The sequence below is a fragment of the Melozone crissalis genome, unplaced genomic scaffold (genome assembly GCF_028551555.1).
Source record: "Melozone crissalis strain CALT ecotype California unplaced genomic scaffold, PUWL_Pcris_2 ptg000019l_1, whole genome shotgun sequence".
Taxonomy (NCBI): Eukaryota; Metazoa; Chordata; class Aves; order Passeriformes; family Passerellidae; genus Melozone; species Melozone crissalis.
Window position 1 is genome coordinate 12,223,503 of NW_026535797.1, and position 18,477 is coordinate 12,241,979.

At 38.6% G+C, this 18,477-nt stretch overlaps 1 protein-coding gene across 3 annotated transcripts in view; it reads right to left on the reverse strand.

Annotated features, from left to right (window-relative positions):
- The window catches only part of SLK (STE20 like kinase), a 49,555-nt gene extending 31,281 nt beyond the window's left edge, over window positions 1-18,274 (reverse strand). For all 3 annotated transcript variants that reach the window (XM_054276798.1, XM_054276799.1, XM_054276797.1), the window contains exon 1: window positions 17,614-18,274. In XM_054276798.1, the coding sequence (XP_054132773.1) occupies window positions 17,614-17,763 (150 nt within the window). In that variant the 5' untranslated portion in view covers window positions 17,764-18,274. The remainder of the gene's footprint in view (window positions 1-17,613) is intronic.
- Between the last annotated feature and the right edge of the window lie 203 nt (window positions 18,275-18,477).

Genomic DNA, 18,477 nt, shown 5'->3' on the forward strand with positions numbered 1-18,477 from the left:
CCCCACAATGCACTCTATGAAAAATACCCATCTATTTGACTTACTGTAAGTACTATTTGACTTACTGTAAGTAACATGCTCTTTTTAACTGGGTAGAAAAGGATTTAGCTGTTCATGCACAAGATTTATGAATCACTGTACTGTACAGTGAAAAAAAAACCTCTATGGATTAGGAGGAACAAAAAGCACTTGCAACTTTGTGTGGGTATGTTTGTTTTTTCTAAACTTTGACTGAAGTCTTTCTTCTTCCAAAAAACGTTCTCCAAAGGTCAGAGCCAGAGCAAAAATGATTGTGTAGAATCAGTCCTGATTTGCACATGGCAATTCTGCATTTGGGTACACCAACAATTAAAGTCAACCTGCCATTTATGTTACAGGATATATTTTGGAAAGGCAGAACTTCTGAGTAGCTGTAGCCCAGCAGTTTCTTTCTGTATTTTAGTTCTCAACTACTAATTCAATTTATTTCAAATGCTCTGCTTGAATACATTTGATTCTACATGTAGGATTAAGTGACTTAAACCTCAGTCCTATGCTAAGAAATCCAAACTGGCATTTTCAATGGTTATGTGCAGACAAAGAAGAAAGGGGTAGAAGGATTCATTAACCAAATTTGATCTTTTCAAAAGATACATACATAATAGATGAAAACCAAATTGGAATAACTCATTCCCTCAAGACGTGACTAATGCAAGATGACGTGGATATTATTAACTGTTACATGCAACAACACCCAAACATTGCAATCCTTTCAGCAAAACTCCTGTTTGGATTATGTATTGAAGGTTACTGCAGCAAACATTTTAACTTAAGGAGAGAGAATGCACAAGGAAATAACCAGCTGTATGTTACAGCATGGTTCTTGCAAGGGATGGCACAGTCTCATCAGCTGTCAATGCACAGAAAAACACACTTAATTCTAAGTTAAATACTTTGAAAAGATGGATTGCAGGCTTGTATAGAATAAATCATCTTGAAAATTACAACTTGCAATTGAATATGTCTGAACTTACATCCCTTACACTGGAATGGCAACATACATCTAATGCACAAAAGTGCTGCAGAAATCTGAAAATGTCTCAAGAAAGAAGAATAACCATTCCACACAAAACCAGGCCCTACAAGAATGTGAAATTAGTGACTCCTCCCTAACAATGCTGGATTTTTGCACAGGGTATCATATAACTAAATGTGAGTTCTAGAGGCAGAAGCTTTGTGAAAAGACTGACAGCAGAATATTAAAAGGTAGTTTACTATCCGGGCACCAGGCCAAGAAGCTGCATATTCCCAGCCCTGGACAGCAGGGAGAGCAGAGCTACTGCTCCACAGTAATAGGATTACAGCTCAAAGATAACACGTAGCCTTTCATCTTCTGATGACCAATATGAAGTTTCAGCCTTGCTTGTGAGGAGCTGTTCCAGTTTCGGATCACCAGCAAACGCTTCCTTCCCAGCTGTGTATCCCCTCTGCAATGCAGCTTCAAATATTAAACAAGATTTACAACTGAAAAAAAGTTAAGTACATCCTTTACCTCTTGCTCAGCCAGCCAGGAACAAAGCTGAGATATGAGATAGAAAATTGTTCATCACCTTTCCTCCTGATGCCTGATCTCTTGTGAGATGTTACATAACCTCACTGCATGTTTTGCAGGCAGCAAAACAAATCAATTAAGAAGCTTTTCCTTTCTGACTCATTCTTCTCAACAAAACCATATAGTCATAATCATGGATCATCAAAGTTGTCAAAAGGGGAAAAATATACACATCCCTGTTCAGCAAAAGATGTTTTTTCCCACATAAAAAGCTCCACTTTTGTGTAAAATTGGGATTGTCAGATCTAGCTCCACATAAATTTTCTGACAGTGCCTGGGTAATCAGTACTGAAAGGCTGGCCTTGTACAACACAAAGGCAGGAGCTGTTTCTCTGAGCTACCACAGAGCAGAGATTTCAATCTTTCTTAGAACATATGAATTAAGGAAAAAAATTGCTCTCATTTTAAATTTTAGCAGCTCTATCAAATAAAAATATAAGCAGTAGTGTGGCCTACTGAAACAACTACAGTGGACTTTTCTTTTGTCAAAGTTTCCTATAACATAATTAACAATGTCTTGTACATTTTGAAACTAAAAAAACCTTAAATGATTGACCAGTATCAAGTGTTCAAATTTCTTTTCAAAAACATGGAAAGGTGTTCTTCATCAGTGAATTTTAGAAGTTACCTTAGATAAAAGGAAGCATTAATTCTAACACTAAATGTTAAAAAATGTAATTAAAGTATCAGTTTGAATTCAAGATCAAATAGCTACTCTTGCAATATTAAACCAGTTTTACCAATAAAACACAAGTTCAGCCAATGAAGAAGACAGCAACCTCCACAGACTTCTGGAAATTAAGATGAGTCAATAATGTCAAAGTTTTTTGCAAGAACCTTCACTGCAAGATGTTTGAAAATGCAGTAGTAATAAATTTTTAAAAGGGAGATAAATTCAATTTTTTATTTAATTATAGATATGCTTGGCCCAAGGAATTAAAAAACAGCTAACTTCAGTGAAACCTGCTGAAATGATGGATACAGAAGATTTATTCAAAAGTTAATGAAATGAACTATCTCCCAAAGAAGATGATACACCCTTGAACTACAACTGATCAGCCAAACATTTTCCCAGCCTGCTCAGTGTATCACAGCTACCCTACTATACAGTTTCTTCTACTTAAACTTAATTAAATTCAGTTTCTCTGTTTAATGCTGGGGGAAAAAAACCAACCAACCAACAACAACAACAACAAAAAAACCCACCAAAAACCAAAACCCAACCACCGCTGAAATAGAAATACAGATAAAAGTGCCTCTGTTTCCTACAAGCAAATGCTCCTCCTACAAAAGTGGAGGCCAGGGCTCATCCCTGACTGCTGAAGCATCTTTATGATCCTGTGGTCTGGTGCTGCCTTTGTGGCTACGCTCGTTTGGGAGCCGTTTCCATGACAACTTCACTCTTTTAACATTATCCTTGTACTTCGTACTTACTGTGGTTCTTCTGCTTCCTCCACAGTTGGTTTCTGAGGATTCCACAAGTTATTTTTGGGAGTGGTATGAAATATAATTTTCATGTTTAACCTCATGTTTCCCACTAAGTATTCTCATTAATTCTGTGGTATTTTGTGTACTAGCTAAGTAGAGTTTCCATCCTGATTGCACATGCTTTGTGCCACTGAAATTAGAAGGAATACTTATATTCATCTTTGAAGAGTATATGAGCTGAACTGGCAAATATGTGCAAAATAACTGAAAAAGTCCTTTACAGTAACCTTAACAGGAGAAGATATCAGATTTCAGCATAGTTCTTACTTAAGCAAATAGATTTAAAACAGAGTAAAAAATAAGAAAAAATTGCTAAATACTGGCAAGAGAAAAACAGCCATGCTGTTCTATAATAACATATCTCATTTTCCCTTCTTTTGCTGCATGATGGCTTTCATAAAAGCAACAGGGAAAACCAGCTGACAATACTGGGAAAGCATTTGTAACTAAAGCATTAGGTGGTATCAGAGGTCTATGTGCAAAGGAGTGGCATTTTTTCCCAAAATTCACTTATAATAACTGTACATCCTACTTGCTAAAGCAGCATTAAAACACACAATACTGCATTGCAATCAACTCCTAAATTTGAGAAGAGGGAGCTGTGACAAATTGAGATTTATCCCCACAGTGCTAAGCTGCTTTGCCAGTATCTTCCCCCTGCAGAGGTCACTAACAGTTGCTGGCAGAGGTTCTCAGTTTTATCCAGCAGCAATGACAGCTCCAAACTAACTTAAACCTCCAAGAAAGACAGTAACACAGTGGATCTTCATCTTGGATTACAAACATCCTACAGTTATTTCTTTGGTTTTGTGTCATTAGGGAAAAAACCAACACAATGCTTAATGCTTACCAATTTATTTTAGTGACTACAGCTTAAAATTCAGTCTATTCCAATAATAAACACACCTTTATTCCAAATTATGTAATCAGGAGTGCTTCCAAGAAACAATGTTATCAAGAAATAATTTTTAATCACACCATAATTACTAACTTTAGCTGTTCCCTATAATTAAGACAAACAAGAAGTCAGAGTTGAAGCTGTGTACAGACTGTGGTTTTATCAGAAAATTATCCCACTGCCAGGTTGAGAATTTTATGATTTGCTTTTGCTTATTTTATGATTTGTCTGAACATAGGACTCAAAAAACTTCCAAGTCGTTCATCTGGGAAGTTTTTGCTGTAATCTTGTTTCTAATCATTAACATCTGTAAGGAGCTTTAGTTCAGTGGAGCTCAGAGCCAGCATTCCTCCTGCTAACCCCTTCCCAAGGAGAAATTTGGAGCAGCTGAAGCTCACTGGAGCCTTCTCCAGACACAGACACCTCAGAGTCTTTTGGCTTCATGAGCACCAAGTCATTTTGTTTACTCACACTTTGCAGAGTGTACACACAGATTAACACACTAGTGTACATCCACAGATGTACAAGTATAGATCTACTACACTCCTTTTTTACTTTTTTGTCCTTTTTTTTCTTTAAATACAGTGGCTCAGTCAACCCACAGTTCCTCAGAGTTAAATTACAAAACAAAACTGGGATCTGCTTTGCCCAGAGCTTTTTAGCCAGATCAGATGCAAGATGGCTACAGCTGTTTGCTGACCCAGCACAGCCATTCATTATGACAAAACAAGAAAAAAACAGAGCATCTGACTTGAGCATGGAAAATTCTGTCCTTCCCAACTGGATATCAACAAGTCAACAAAATAATAAAGAAAGAAAAACGACAATTTCTTTGGGCTTTAAGAACCCTTCAACAAAGGCCTTCTGACATGTTACTAGGGGAACTACAGAGCCCCAGAAATGCAATGTGGCATAGTCATTAAATTAAAAAAACTTGCTGTCAAAAAAAGTAAAGAATATTATTAAAAACTCTACATTTCACATAGCAGAAGGAAGGCATTACAAGACCAGCACTAAGACAATTTATTTTATGTATCTATTGCAGAAAATGATGACCTATAACAGATGTAACTTAACTGTCATTTAAAGTGTAAACATCTTACTAGCTCAAATATACAGCAAATTTAAGAAAAGGTTCTGTATAATTTGATACTGCAATGTTCAAATTTCACAATAAGCACAGCTAAATAGCCAGAGGGGAAAGATTAAATTAAACAAGATGAATGAAGCATCATTACCCCTTTTCATTCTTTGCCCTCCTAAAATGAACACAACAAATGCAGAATACTTCATATGTTTTAAGGGAAAAACAAACTATGTAGGCAGTTTAAGATTTAGTGTTTTACAAAGAGATACAGTTGTAGCAGAGGGAAAGGAAATGAGACAATACATAAATACCACACTGAAACTGGCAACAACTATTGCAAAACTATCAAAGCATATATTCTGTTGCTTCACACATTAACTAGTCTGTTAAAATGAAACTTCCTCTATTTCTAAAGAAGTAAAAGAAAGGAGTAGCTTTGAAAAGTTTCAACTAAAAAAGCTGTACATCATTATCCCTCACTTCTAAGTGAAATTGTAAACTAATTTACATTCTATTTTTAGTATTCATATGTTTTAAAAATAAAATTTAGAATTCTAGCAGGGACTCATTCATTCCTTACATACCATCTCTAAGGCAATCTAACAGAAACCAACTGCAAAGACAGCAACAACAACAAAGAAATCAACAATTAAGCTGGTGTTATTCAGCACTCTGTAATGTAAACAAGTTATTTTCAAGTCAGTCCTACTATAATAAACTTTATTAATTATTAAATTCATTCTGCTGGTATATGCTATTTAATGCTAGTACAGTCTATCACTTGACAGTAGTTTCTCTTGTGGTGTAAATCCTGACCCTAAAGTTTCACAGCACCTCACAAGCACAAAATGAAATTTCAAAAGGTGCCTCACACAGCTCAGATAAGCTGGCTACCTTTGTGCTGCAAGTACAATATCTCAAGAAATGAGAAAGAGCCTTCTCAATAAACATTTGTTATTCCTTGACAACTGGCTATTCAAGTACCACAAAAATAGCACCCTGGGTTCTGTAAATGAACTTCATTCATATTCAACACTGTAGTGGAATATGCTGCTTTCTGATGCTGCCTTTCAGATTAACTGTTTGGTTTGTTGGGGTTTTTTCAATTGTTGAATTTAAACAACTAAACAATTAAGAAAATTTACTACTCTGAGAAACTATATGAATGGAAATCATATTACTTATCAGCAATTCTCAAAGGAAATTTTAATTCAGAAGCATGCTACTGATGGTATTTTTAAAATTCTCATGTTCTATGCACTTGCTGTTTGACTTTTTACTGATTAGTGTCGTTTGTTCAGAATTTACCTAGAATGCTACTGGTAAACACAAATGGCCATGGGAATAATTGCATAACTTGATAAAATTATTTTTTAAAAAATCCAGATAAACAAATCAAGACAAAATTCAAGTCTGTGAAAAGCACAATGCACAAAATGTGCAAAGGAAATTGTACTATATTACTCAGACACCTGCAACTAACAAACACTGATCAATGTAACGTTTTCACCTAATGTTGGAACATTGTTCTTCCTCTGACAGACCTGTTGAGAGTCATGGTAACACTGAACAGTTAATGCTTCTTCCTGAACATCTCCCATGCTTGTTCTTGCCTCATAGCTGTGTGGCAATGCTACTTTTCATGGAATTATGGAAGCTTCATCTTGTCCATGTCCTCAAGAAGTGATGTTGCATGGCTCTCACGAGGAGGCCTTGTTATGGGAAAATTACTTCATTTCTTTATTCTTCTCCTTCTCTCTCTCTTATGATTTTTTTCTTTTAGTTGAATAGTAGGCTGAAAGCTTTTTGAGCAGATGACTATCTTTTGTATATTTGTACAGTGAGAGGGAACAAAGAATTCTGCTCCCTTTGGAAAATTATCAAAGCCACTTCTTACTCCAGAACACCTTACTCAACTCAAATTCAATTCAGTTTCTGTACTTTCCTCATATGAGTTAGATTTAGTGCCAAATAGTAAGTCTTAGAAAATTTTCAATCTTTTCTAGCAGTTATTGAGCATACCTAAAGTAGAAAAGAGAATCACCACCTGAACTAAAACTGGGATCATGGGCTTATAGTCAATTTGCAATTATGCCTAAATAACAAAATGCACCTAGCATGGACATCAGTGGTGCTAAGGGACAGAACCACTGGCTGATAAAAACACCACCAGCATTTCCCATAAGTACCTTTTTCTTAGTAGTTGCTAACAGCAAATGGCTCCTACAACAGGAACAAGTCTATTTTTCCTTTTGTCCTGACTAAAAGCATTCATCTGACATACCTTAACAATTCCACAGTATTAATATGCAACCCTTTGACAGCTACTGAAGCCAACACTGACAATGTGCTGTCAATTTTCCCTTCCACTGGCAGTGTCACTTGTCTGGCCCTCTCGTGAGCTGGTCTGGGCAGCCAAGAAGATTACATGGACAATCAGCTTTTGCATGGCTTAGTTCCTGAAGCAGATCAGCACGGGGTTGGCAAGCACCAGGCCTGTCACAAGGAAGGATGTGGGAAGGACAATCCCCTGCCAGAACCCTGCCTGCACCGACCTGCGCCCGCCCAAACTGCTGTGAAAAAGAGTCACGGTAAGACCCTGACACTCATCATTCCAGTGTCACTCCTGCACTTACTAAAATGCACTGCTTTGGACAGCAATGTGTTGTTGACTGTTTCACTTAGTAATTATCACAGTTCCACACTGTTTAAATGCTTTTTAGGGATTCAGAATAATCTTCTTTATATTGCACTGGCAAAAAGTGAGGTCCTATGTTGGGCCACTAAAGGCCACAAATTTACAACAGCATCAATAAACACTGAAACAAACACCACAAACAGCAGAGGAAAACAATGTACATGAGCTCCTTTTTATATTTCACTTCTAAGTGCTAAGGCCAGTTTGTGGGGTTTGTTTGTTTTTATTCAAATGCAACACAAAAATCAACAACCAGCTTACGGGGTTCTTAAGCTGGCCAGAACACCTATATTTGCTACCAAGAGACAGTTTGAAATTCAAGCTACAGCCAAGAGCAAAGGGGACATTGTCAGGTACCCCAGCTATCCCTGTCAACAGGAAACACTTGTCAGTACTGTTTAAGTGGTGATTTTCAAATTTTCACACTTTCCTTCCCAGAGAGATGAAAAATAGCAGATAGGTTACTTTTAAACTTGGTTAGTACATCTCCACTAATAGCAAAAACTAGTTGGAAAGAGTGAATGACTAAAAAAGCTCAGCTTAACTCTGAGAGTATCCATTTCTCCACATTACTGGGATGATTTGAGTTTGTTTTGGGGATAATTCCTGCTCAAACTATTGTGGCAAATTGCCCCATGATGAGCACAGCTCACAGTGTGCTGTAGCTGCACAGACCTGAGTTTCTGACCCTTGACTATCCAGCAATGAAACCCAGAGAATTTTTGCCTGAATGGTGAACTGTAAGATTGGTGGCATCCACAGAAGAAAGTAAGAGAATGAGAAGGACAATCAAAATTATTAAAGGGTCAAGTTGTTGTCTTATAGTAAGCAGACTAAAAAGGTTGGGCCTCAAACAGGAAAAGCTGAAGGTGGGGCAGGAACATGACTGAACTTTACAAAATAAAAAAAGGCAGCAAATGAATTGAATAAATCCTGATTGAGACAATGGTTGTGAAGGAGATGAGGGTTAACTGCAACATTTTAATTTTTGCTGAGGCACTCAATTAACATTTCTCCACTATTGTTTTACAACCTTTTGATTACAAAGGTATTAACTTTTCCTGGTAAAATACTATTTAGAAATACAATTTTAAAGTTTTCTTCTATAATGCACAGTGTAGACGTGCTAGAAAAAACCTTTGTTTTTACAGCATAAATCTGTTTCAGGAGAACCATTATCTGGGACATAAAGAAATAATAAAATCCTGTGTAAAAGTCTTGCCAAGTTATTACACTATCACTGACAAAGTTACAGTAACTTTCCTCAGAACCCTTTCTGAATCACAGCTATGACTAAACATTTCTGGAGACAAAACCCAGTTCCTTAAAGTCTTCCTTTAACAAGGAAGTCTCAGATTTAAAAGGCCTTTCAAGAAGATAGGAAGAAAGCAAAGGGACAGTCTTCTCCCAGCTTATTACTAAATTAGATGGATTAAAACCCAATTCGGCCTTAGGATGGGGATTCACCATTGCTTCCATAGCAAGTAAACCAGTTGTGATGTAAGGCACAACTTCAGTTCTGGGGTAATGGTTTCCCTGCCACAAAACATTTTAGTTCTGTTCACCAACTCATTTTAAATTGAGTTTAAATTAAGATTTAAATTAACTCCATTATTGCAACTGCAGAAGAAATCATCCAATCGTCCTGAAAATAATAAAGTTTGTTTAGTCACGATGGCATCATTCGTTTTCAAATTTTCTGAAACATAAATTTTCAAGATGGACACTTGAAAGTAACAGCCAGTCCTCTGTAGTAACAAGAGATTTACCCAATTTTAAACACTAATCAATAAATTGATTTGACTATCGCAGTATGTTCTTAACTTTTCACTTCTTCATGTTCTTCTCCCCAGAAAGTAAAGTAAAATTTGAAAATCATATCATAGAATAGCATGCCTCAGGTAGTCAGAATATTCTTTAAGCTACATTTTGTGTGGAACTTGATTCAAGCATGAGTCTAGGTTTGAGCAATTTCTTGCTCTAGGCTATAGGCAATCACCTAATTAGAAAATGGCTAAAATATAAACATGCCAGGCAGAGGAGAAACACTTTGTGTCTCACTCAGCTTCCAATTTACAATTCATGCTTAGCTGCCTTATATTAACCTCTCTATGTACACACATGCAATGCCACAAAATACTGAAAAATCCAGTCTTAATCCAAAATAGTTTTAAAAAACCAACCAACCAATCAACACCACCATCAGGGACAAATCTATAACTTAAATATTTTAACTTGCATTTACATGCAAAACTCCTTCAAGAAACACCCTATCCTCCTAAAACCAAGTATGGTAGTTTAAGCAGGTGAACCAAATATTAAAAGAATCTTACATTAACATTTTATTGCAAATTTTTTTTGCTTCAGGTACCTCTTCTGCTGCATATACTTAAGTTGGTTTGTGTCATGAATGTACAGCATATTCAACAGAAAATCTGAAATGCCAGTAGAAACATTTCCAGTAAAGCCTTCATTTTCTGTTGAAGTATGAATACCATTAGAAAATGGTTTGAGGTAGCCTACTAGCTTTTATTGAATATTAGACAATTTTTATTGCCTGACATCCTTCAAACATATTCCTCAAATACTAGGTCTTTTTTCTCTCTAATAAAAATTCCTTCTCATTTGTGAGTGGAGAAACTGTATTTCCCCATGACACATTTGAGATATATCTGAGACTTAAAATTTCTTTCAAGATGTAATCATGTCATAAAGTCATTAAATATGAACTAGAGGGAGAATTTTATATGGTTTTGGAGAAAAATTATAAAACATCACTTCTTTTACTCTATGCTATTAAATCAATCTGCTTTCTGTGCTATTAATTCCATCTGCTTTGTTTTCTAACTGTAAATTTCATGGCTTTTCCATCACTAGACATAGAAAACTGGAATAATCCAAACAGTATCAAAAGAAAAGATAGCACAAGCATTGTAGTTGACTAATTTGGCAGCAACTGTAAAATAAGACAATAGGCAAAAGAGGTGAGACACTATGAATTTGTCAACTCCGTGTATAATCTGAATATAATTAAAGGTTATTGGGGAAGCATAAAGAAGCAAAGACTGAAAAAGTATTTATAAATGACACATCAGCCACCAGGGTCTCAAGGAATGTATTTAAAATCTCAAATCAGAGAGTTTAATTACAGACTCCTCTTGAACACAGACGCAACTGCCACTGAAGGAAAATTATGTTTACAATCTTAGGAGATTCTCAAAACGTGGGTCATGGCCCACAAAACATGGAACTCCTAAGTGTGCTCAATTTAAACAATGACAAAATCAAATAAAAAGAAATCTCAGATTGGGGATTGGGATATTTGCAAATACAAACTCAACAAATTATTTCTAAAATATTGTTTACAGGGTGGTCAAAACTATAATTTCAGTCATTACCAACAGAAACCTTTCAACTATTGCTCTGCAACACTGTAACAAGGTTGTTACTATTTGAAGGCTTGTAGCTCTAGAGGATCCTGCCAATGATAAAAGGTTTGACCACATTCTCTATATTCTGTTAACAAACCCAAAAAATGAACAAACCCCCTGCAAAAACCCAGAGCAGAATTATTTAATTAAAAGGACTGCATGTGACTTAAGATAGAAAAATTATTTCACTAAGTCAGAACAGCTTAAAGAAGCTTCATTCTGCAATCTGTTTGACTTGAAACAGTCACATTTAGTTTTGAAATGTGAAGGTTTTCTTTCCAGACAACAAACCACAGTCCAAACAGTTACACAAACAGTTAGCTAAGAAATATGATATATCAGATGACATGAAAAAAACAAAAGGGAACTTAATAAACATGAATAAAATCAAATAATGAGTTCCTATCTACTTAAGAGTTTGAAACAGCTTACATAACTATGCTCAAACCTTGGAAAAGATGACTACCTTACCAAGAACTGATCATAAGCATTCTATAATTATCCTCCACAAACTGTCTGCAGTTTTAGTTCCAAATGCAACAGACAGACAATACATTACTCATAAGTTAAGTATTGTGATGCTGATTTCAGGCCAAGTGATGCAAATATGTCCAAAAAGCAGGACACATGCTCTGCTCCTTTTGAATATTTCCTTGCTACAGACAAAAAGGAAAAGTAAGGAACAAGTAGCCATTTCAGTCAAGCAAGTTATCTCAGTCCACAATTTACTGGCTTTCTGGCAGTACCATTTCCTCAGAAAACTTACTGGAGGGACAATAGGTGTAAAGAGCTCTGTAAAGCTTTCCCTTTGACAGATTTCCCAGAGTTTAAAACAGACACTGCCTTTTCCTTATCTGCTATCTTCTAATCAGGCTAAAACTGCAATAGTGTGAAAATAAAGATAACATTGTAGGGCAAGGCACCAAGCTGATCAGCAAGATTACAATCATTTGCCTTCTATGAACTGTCAAGCATCTTTTTTCATCATCCACAGCAGCCCTAGAGGACTCAGGCTACTTTTACAGAGATGACTGTTCATAGCAAGCCTTAAGTAAAGTTTAGTTCTATTTCACTTGACTAAATATTTAAAATGTCATATTGGCACCTTTTACATTCCTCTCTTGAGAGTAAATCAACTCCCATATCTCCTCTATCTGCTAATGCCTCAATGGCTAAACAAAGCAACACAGCACTTTAGAGAATATTATTAATTCAGATCTCCTGAGGGCAACTCCACCATTCCACTGCTCCAGTTTAATGAGAGGTCAACTTATATAGTCAATTATGAATGACAATAAATTAGAAGAAACCTTATTTCTTATAGCAAACAATTTTAATTAAAATTGCCAAGAGTTCTGCACCACTGAGTCATTCTTCTGTCTTGAACTTCAATTTAGAACATTTTCACCTGCTATTTCTTTCCAGGTCTGGGCTCATGGCAGACCCACATGAAACTCATTTGTGAAACACTGTGTTTGACTGGAAACTTTCAAATATGAGTTTATCTTCCAACTAGGACCAAATGTGTAGGACTACAGACAAACTCAAGCAACATCCTTCCAGAGGGAACTATACCATCCAAAAAGGAATGTCTGCAAAGTTTCAACAGTTCTACCAAATTCTTCTAAAGAATTAGTGGAACTAATGACACCACATCAGTAAAAAGATAAAGAGTAGAAAAAACAAAGCCTATCTGTGCTTCAAGCTTAGATATAGTAAGTGGTCAAAATCAGTTCTTGGGATTCCTTGGTTACAGATCTAAAAGATATCCACCCTAGGAAGCAGCATGATCCATTACTATCATCTAGATAGCTTCAAATTGAAATATCCAACTGCAGGAATTTAGAACAATGTGCTACAAGACCAAAGAAGTTAGGAAGTATGAATTCTCCTTGTTCTGTCCTTAATTTGTTTATAGGTCAGACTAATTAATGCATTTTCTAGGATTAGAAAATAAGTTAATATGTTAGTGGTACAAGAAAAGTACTTCTCAGCAGCTACGAGCAGTCAGTTCATATTTAAATATTAAAAGGAATTAAGAGCACATAATCATTAAATGACATAATTGGTCCAGTCTTATTAAATCACTACTTAAAAATTCTATTTGTTTCTACCTGCTGTAGAAGACATTAAGGCAAAACCAGGCTGTCCTGTAAGTCATATAGGCACATTATAGATAAGATGGTTTCCAATACAGATACAAAAACTTAAATGAAGCAACACCATTGGATTATTTGACTTGAAGAAACACTCTTGTCCAAAGTCCACTATGACCAGCCAGAGATGAGCTGGTACTGGCCACTACTGCCAATAGAGGTAAAAATGAACATTTAATGTAGTGATTTTCAGAGAATAATGCAATTGGGTGATGCTGTTCACCATGATTAGGGTTATCAGCTTGCACAAAATTTCTTCTCTGAACCCAAAGAAAAAACAGATTTTTTTTTTAAACCAAGCACCAGTTAATTCTCAGAGCTGGAAAACTTGTGCTAGTAACTTCATATGAAGTTTTCATTTCATTTTCTGAACTCCGGTGAAAATTTTGTATACACAATACTTCCAACATCTTAGATTTAGTGTAATGAATATAGTGTAATACTATAAAGGGGCAGAACACTCCAGTTCAAACAAAGAAGCCTGAATGAAATTCTAAGCAGACAAGTCCAAACGATTCCCTAATAATAATTAAAATATAGATATACTATCTCTATATGCACATACCATATAGAGATATTCTGTCTTATATCATATAGTGCCACATATGTTTTACCTCTGTAGAATCTGTTCCCACAGAAGACTTAAAATTAGTACATTTGTGCAGATGGTACCCATAATAATCATAATCGTGGCCAAAAGTACATTAATTTCTTGGAATAGTATCCCCTAGTAAAGGGCTCAGAGACAACTAGACACTATGAAAATGCCTTTCTGCAATGTAAATCTTGTATATGAGTGTACAATGTTCTTACTGCCAGAAGAGGCTGGCAAATTTTACTGAAATACAGGCCCAAGACTTTATTTAATTCAAAAGGTTAACTGAGGAAGATGAACATCATTAATGAAAATGCAGGTATGTGTAGCAAGAAAGAGTCACACATCACATCAGGCATTTGAATGGTCTGTTTTCACATGATCTGAATATTTACTTCTGTGAATTCAGAAAATAGTTTAAAGTTGATGAAAGTCATCAACACATTGATCTACCTTGAAGCAATGCTTACAAATGTGCACAGAATTGCGATTTGACACAACAGGGTACTAGAACACACAATGCAGCAACATGATATAATAATGTAACTACTTTCTAAAGCAAACTGATGTAATTACAATAAGAGCCCATGTTTTTTTCAGGGCACTTAACCTAATCAAATCAAGAGCAGTTTCAAACTGTCCCTCTTTTGTTTTAGGAGCTTTTTGTGTCTGACTGCCAAATTTCAAAGTTGAAATCAGCCTCCAGTGTCCATCAGAACTCCAGCAGTCCACTCAGTTATTCTAAATAATCCACGAAGAGCACATAAAATTCTATCATCAGGAAACTCGAAATTCTCTTCAAGAGCCATCACCTGACACTGAAGTACTGCAAGGATCTATAAATTGTAAAAGGACAGAAATCCACACCATTACTCATTAGCCAAGAGCAAAAAGAAAACAGCCTAAAAGTGGCCTCTTTGAAGAGCCTGAAAAGGGCCAGAATAAAATGTCCTACAGGGCTATAAAACCTTTGCCATCAGTAATCTGCAATTACAGAGCTCCCCTGATCACAAGAGACTTGCAACAGCAGTTGAAACAGAGTATTTCTGAACATTACTCACAGGCCTGTGAATACAAATGTATGAACTGTCAGAACTCAAAAACCCTTAGAATGCTGCAACAAACAGCTTCAAAGGAAATAAACTCTTCTAGAAATTTGGCTAAGGTATTAAAAAAATAAGCAGGATCCTTGTACTTGATTGCAAAGGAGAATGAATCACAAGTTTTCAATGACCTTAAGACTTCAGTACACAAAATGAATTATCACTGGACAGCGTTTTTAAGTAAATTATTTAATCAGGGAGGATTCCCAGTACTGTCAGAATAATTTAGAGCTGGTTTTGAGTTTTTACTTTAATATTTGACACTTTGTTCAGAAGATCAGTTGCACAACCAAACTAATTACCCCTCTATGGGAAATCATAGCATGCAACCAATCTAACCTACTTTTTAGAAATTCAAAGTATACAAACATTTATATGGCAATTCCATTTTAACATGCATCTGCCAAGATGCTGTCACACACAGATCCTAAGATCTTAAACAAAGGCAAATGTACTTTTGGCAAATGTAACTGACACTAGGGTGATGGGGGGGTTGGCAAACAAAACAAAATCCATTACACAAAATGAAAACCCCAACCCCCACACTTCCATTACCTAAAGACAAAGTCTTCAAGCATTCTTGAGAGCTTTGTTCTGGCTTATAGTTTTGAATTCAAAATTTGAGAAGGAATTGAATGTCTATTCCTGCAGCTTCTCATTTGAGGTGTATGTCCATGAAAGAACAACCTAACACACCTTTCCTGCTTTCCACAATGTTTCTTGGGAAGCACACTCAGGTGTACGAACACAAGTACAGTTTGTATCTGTGCATAAGCCTCCTTCTCAAACTAGATGGAAACAAAAAGAATGCTGATGAACACATGCAGTAACATACTTTTTTTTAAAGGGGAATTTTTATCAGTAATGCTGCCTGTTAATTCTCATAAGGGCCAACTGGTCAACTTCAACAAGTTGACCAGAGCACATCTGTAATGCTGCCTACGAGCAATTTCGACAGTGAACTCTGTCATTTCAGTCAGAATTAAATCTCGGAAGTGAAAAATGACATCGAAGTGGAAAACATTCTCCTGTTTCTGTACAGAGTACACTGAAATGCAAATTTTACCCGGTGCCTTGCTCAGACACCTTCATCAACTACTACTGCTATACAGATGAAGTGAGAAGAGGTTTGAAGATGGGAGGGGAAGATCACGTGGGGGAAGAGGAAAACACATTTAGTATTATATCTGAGGCATATTTTCAGAAAATGGGAATCAAAACTCCACTATGAAGCTCAAATTCAGACTTCAATACTCTGGAAGCGCTGTTAGAGATGTTACTTGTTTGTGGTGAGCAGGCTTTATGACAGACACATTCCCAGCCTTTAAAAAAAAAAAAATCCCAGAAGTCTAATCTTCTAAACTGACAAAAGAACCACCATCTAGACTGTGTACTACACCAGCATCTAAATAAACTAGATGTTCTTAATATAGAACATTGACACAAATTCCTTGGGTGAAATGACCCCACCTAACATTCTGACCGTACTGTGGCACTTCTGCTCAAATATACAAACAGGTGATACCACCACAGTACAACAGAACCTAAAATAACTTCTGCCAAAAATAGCACAAGTTTCATGAGCACCCAGATTTCATAAACTCTCAAATGCAGTACTCTAAATTTGTTTCTTGACCGAATTAGCTCTCAGAAAGACTGTAAATGCCATCCTCTCGTGCTATTTTCTCTTCGTCTCCAGAAGCAGCTCCAGAGCTTCAATTCGTGTCAGTTCCCAATTCTCTCATGCTTATCCACCAGGATGTTTCTTCCACGCTATCCATAAACCAAACATGGAGCATCAACACCCTTTTAGGAAGGGGCAAGCAGCTGAAGATTTGCCTGAAAGCTGAAGTCTCCTCAAACACTAGCAGGGTTGTATCTATGCCATTGTAGTCTACTTGGCTTGATAAATTCTAGATAAGGTTCTTAAAAACCCTACTTGTACCAGTACACTTAAAGATTTAAAGAGCAAACAACTGAGAGAAGTTAGGAGATCCAACACATGGATTCCGGCACACAGGGAAAGCCACGAGAACACAGCTGCTTAATTCAACTCCACATGGAACAAGATGGGAGCATGCCCATTAAAGTGACGACAGCCTGGCTCTGTGCACTACACACAGAGTCAGTTTTACTGCTCATGGGGTTCCTTCCGTACAGGGGGAAAAAAAAGTATGAACTTCGGATCTAAGAAAATGCAATCTTTGTAAGGTTAGGAGCCATACTGTACACGAGTCCCCAAAAACCCAAAACACAGAGAAGTGAGCAATCCAGCAGCGGGCAGGGTGGAGCAAAGGCGGGACAATGACCTAATAGGTCTTTTCTATCTTTAGTTTCACGAGGCTCCGTGGCCAAGAGGCGCCGGGATGCCCCGCTCAGCCTCCGGCCGCGTCCCCCGCAGCGCTCGGCGCCCCAGCCGAGCTGTCCCGAACTCGGCGCTGCCAGAGGGATCCCGAGGAGAGGGAGCCGGCAGACAGGAGCCCGAGGCAGCGCTGCGGGCACCGGCAACGCTCCGAGTCACTTCTCAGCTATGAGAACACAAACGAGCCGCGCTGCCCGCCCTTACCTTGAACACTTTACCGAAAGCACCATCGCCCAGCTCTCCTATGATTTCCCAGAACTCCTCCGGGTTCAAATCTCTCTTGACGTGCTCGTATTGTTTCTTCTTCTTCTCGCCGCCCAGCTTGAAGATCTTACGAAAGTTGAAAAAGGACATTTTGGCTGCGGCCGAGGGATGGGGCGGGCGGCGGTGCCCCCTCCGTCCGCCGGGACCACCTGGCGCGGCCGGGGATGCCGGGCGCGATTCCCACGCGGAGACCAAAGTCTTGGCGTCGCTCGGGAGGCGCCGTCACTGCGGGGAAACAACACCCCGCGATGCCCCGAACGGGGCCGGGCTCGGCGCTGCTCTCCCCGACGGGCTCGGCGGTCCCTTACTCGGCCGGGCCGGTCACCATCGCGGCAGCAACAAGTGCCGGTCTCGCTCCTCGGGACGGGCGGCGGCGGAGCCGGAGGAGGGGTCACGGCTCCGCTGGGAGGGGGCAGCCGCTGCGCGCCGGGCAGCGGGGAGCGGTCACGTCCCGCCTCGCAGCACGGGGCGGATGCAGGGAGGGGCGGAGGCTGCTCCGCTCCAGGCTCCCGGCCGGTGTCCTCGCGAGCGGCGTCCCAGGGTGGCACCGCGGCGGAAAATGACGCTTCGCTGCCGGCCTCTCTCCCACTCGCTCGCTCCCTCGCCCTGTCGCGGAGCGGGGCCCGGGAGGCTCCGCTTCCTGCGGGGCGGCACCGGCGGCACCTCCGCCCCCTCCGCCCTCGCTCCCGCCCGCCGCCGGCGCGTGCGCCCCGCGCTCCCGCCCCTCTTCCCGCGCTCCCGGAACCGCCTCGCGCCCCCCCGCCGCTCCGCCGCCGGCGCACGCGCAGCAGCGCGCGCCCCCGC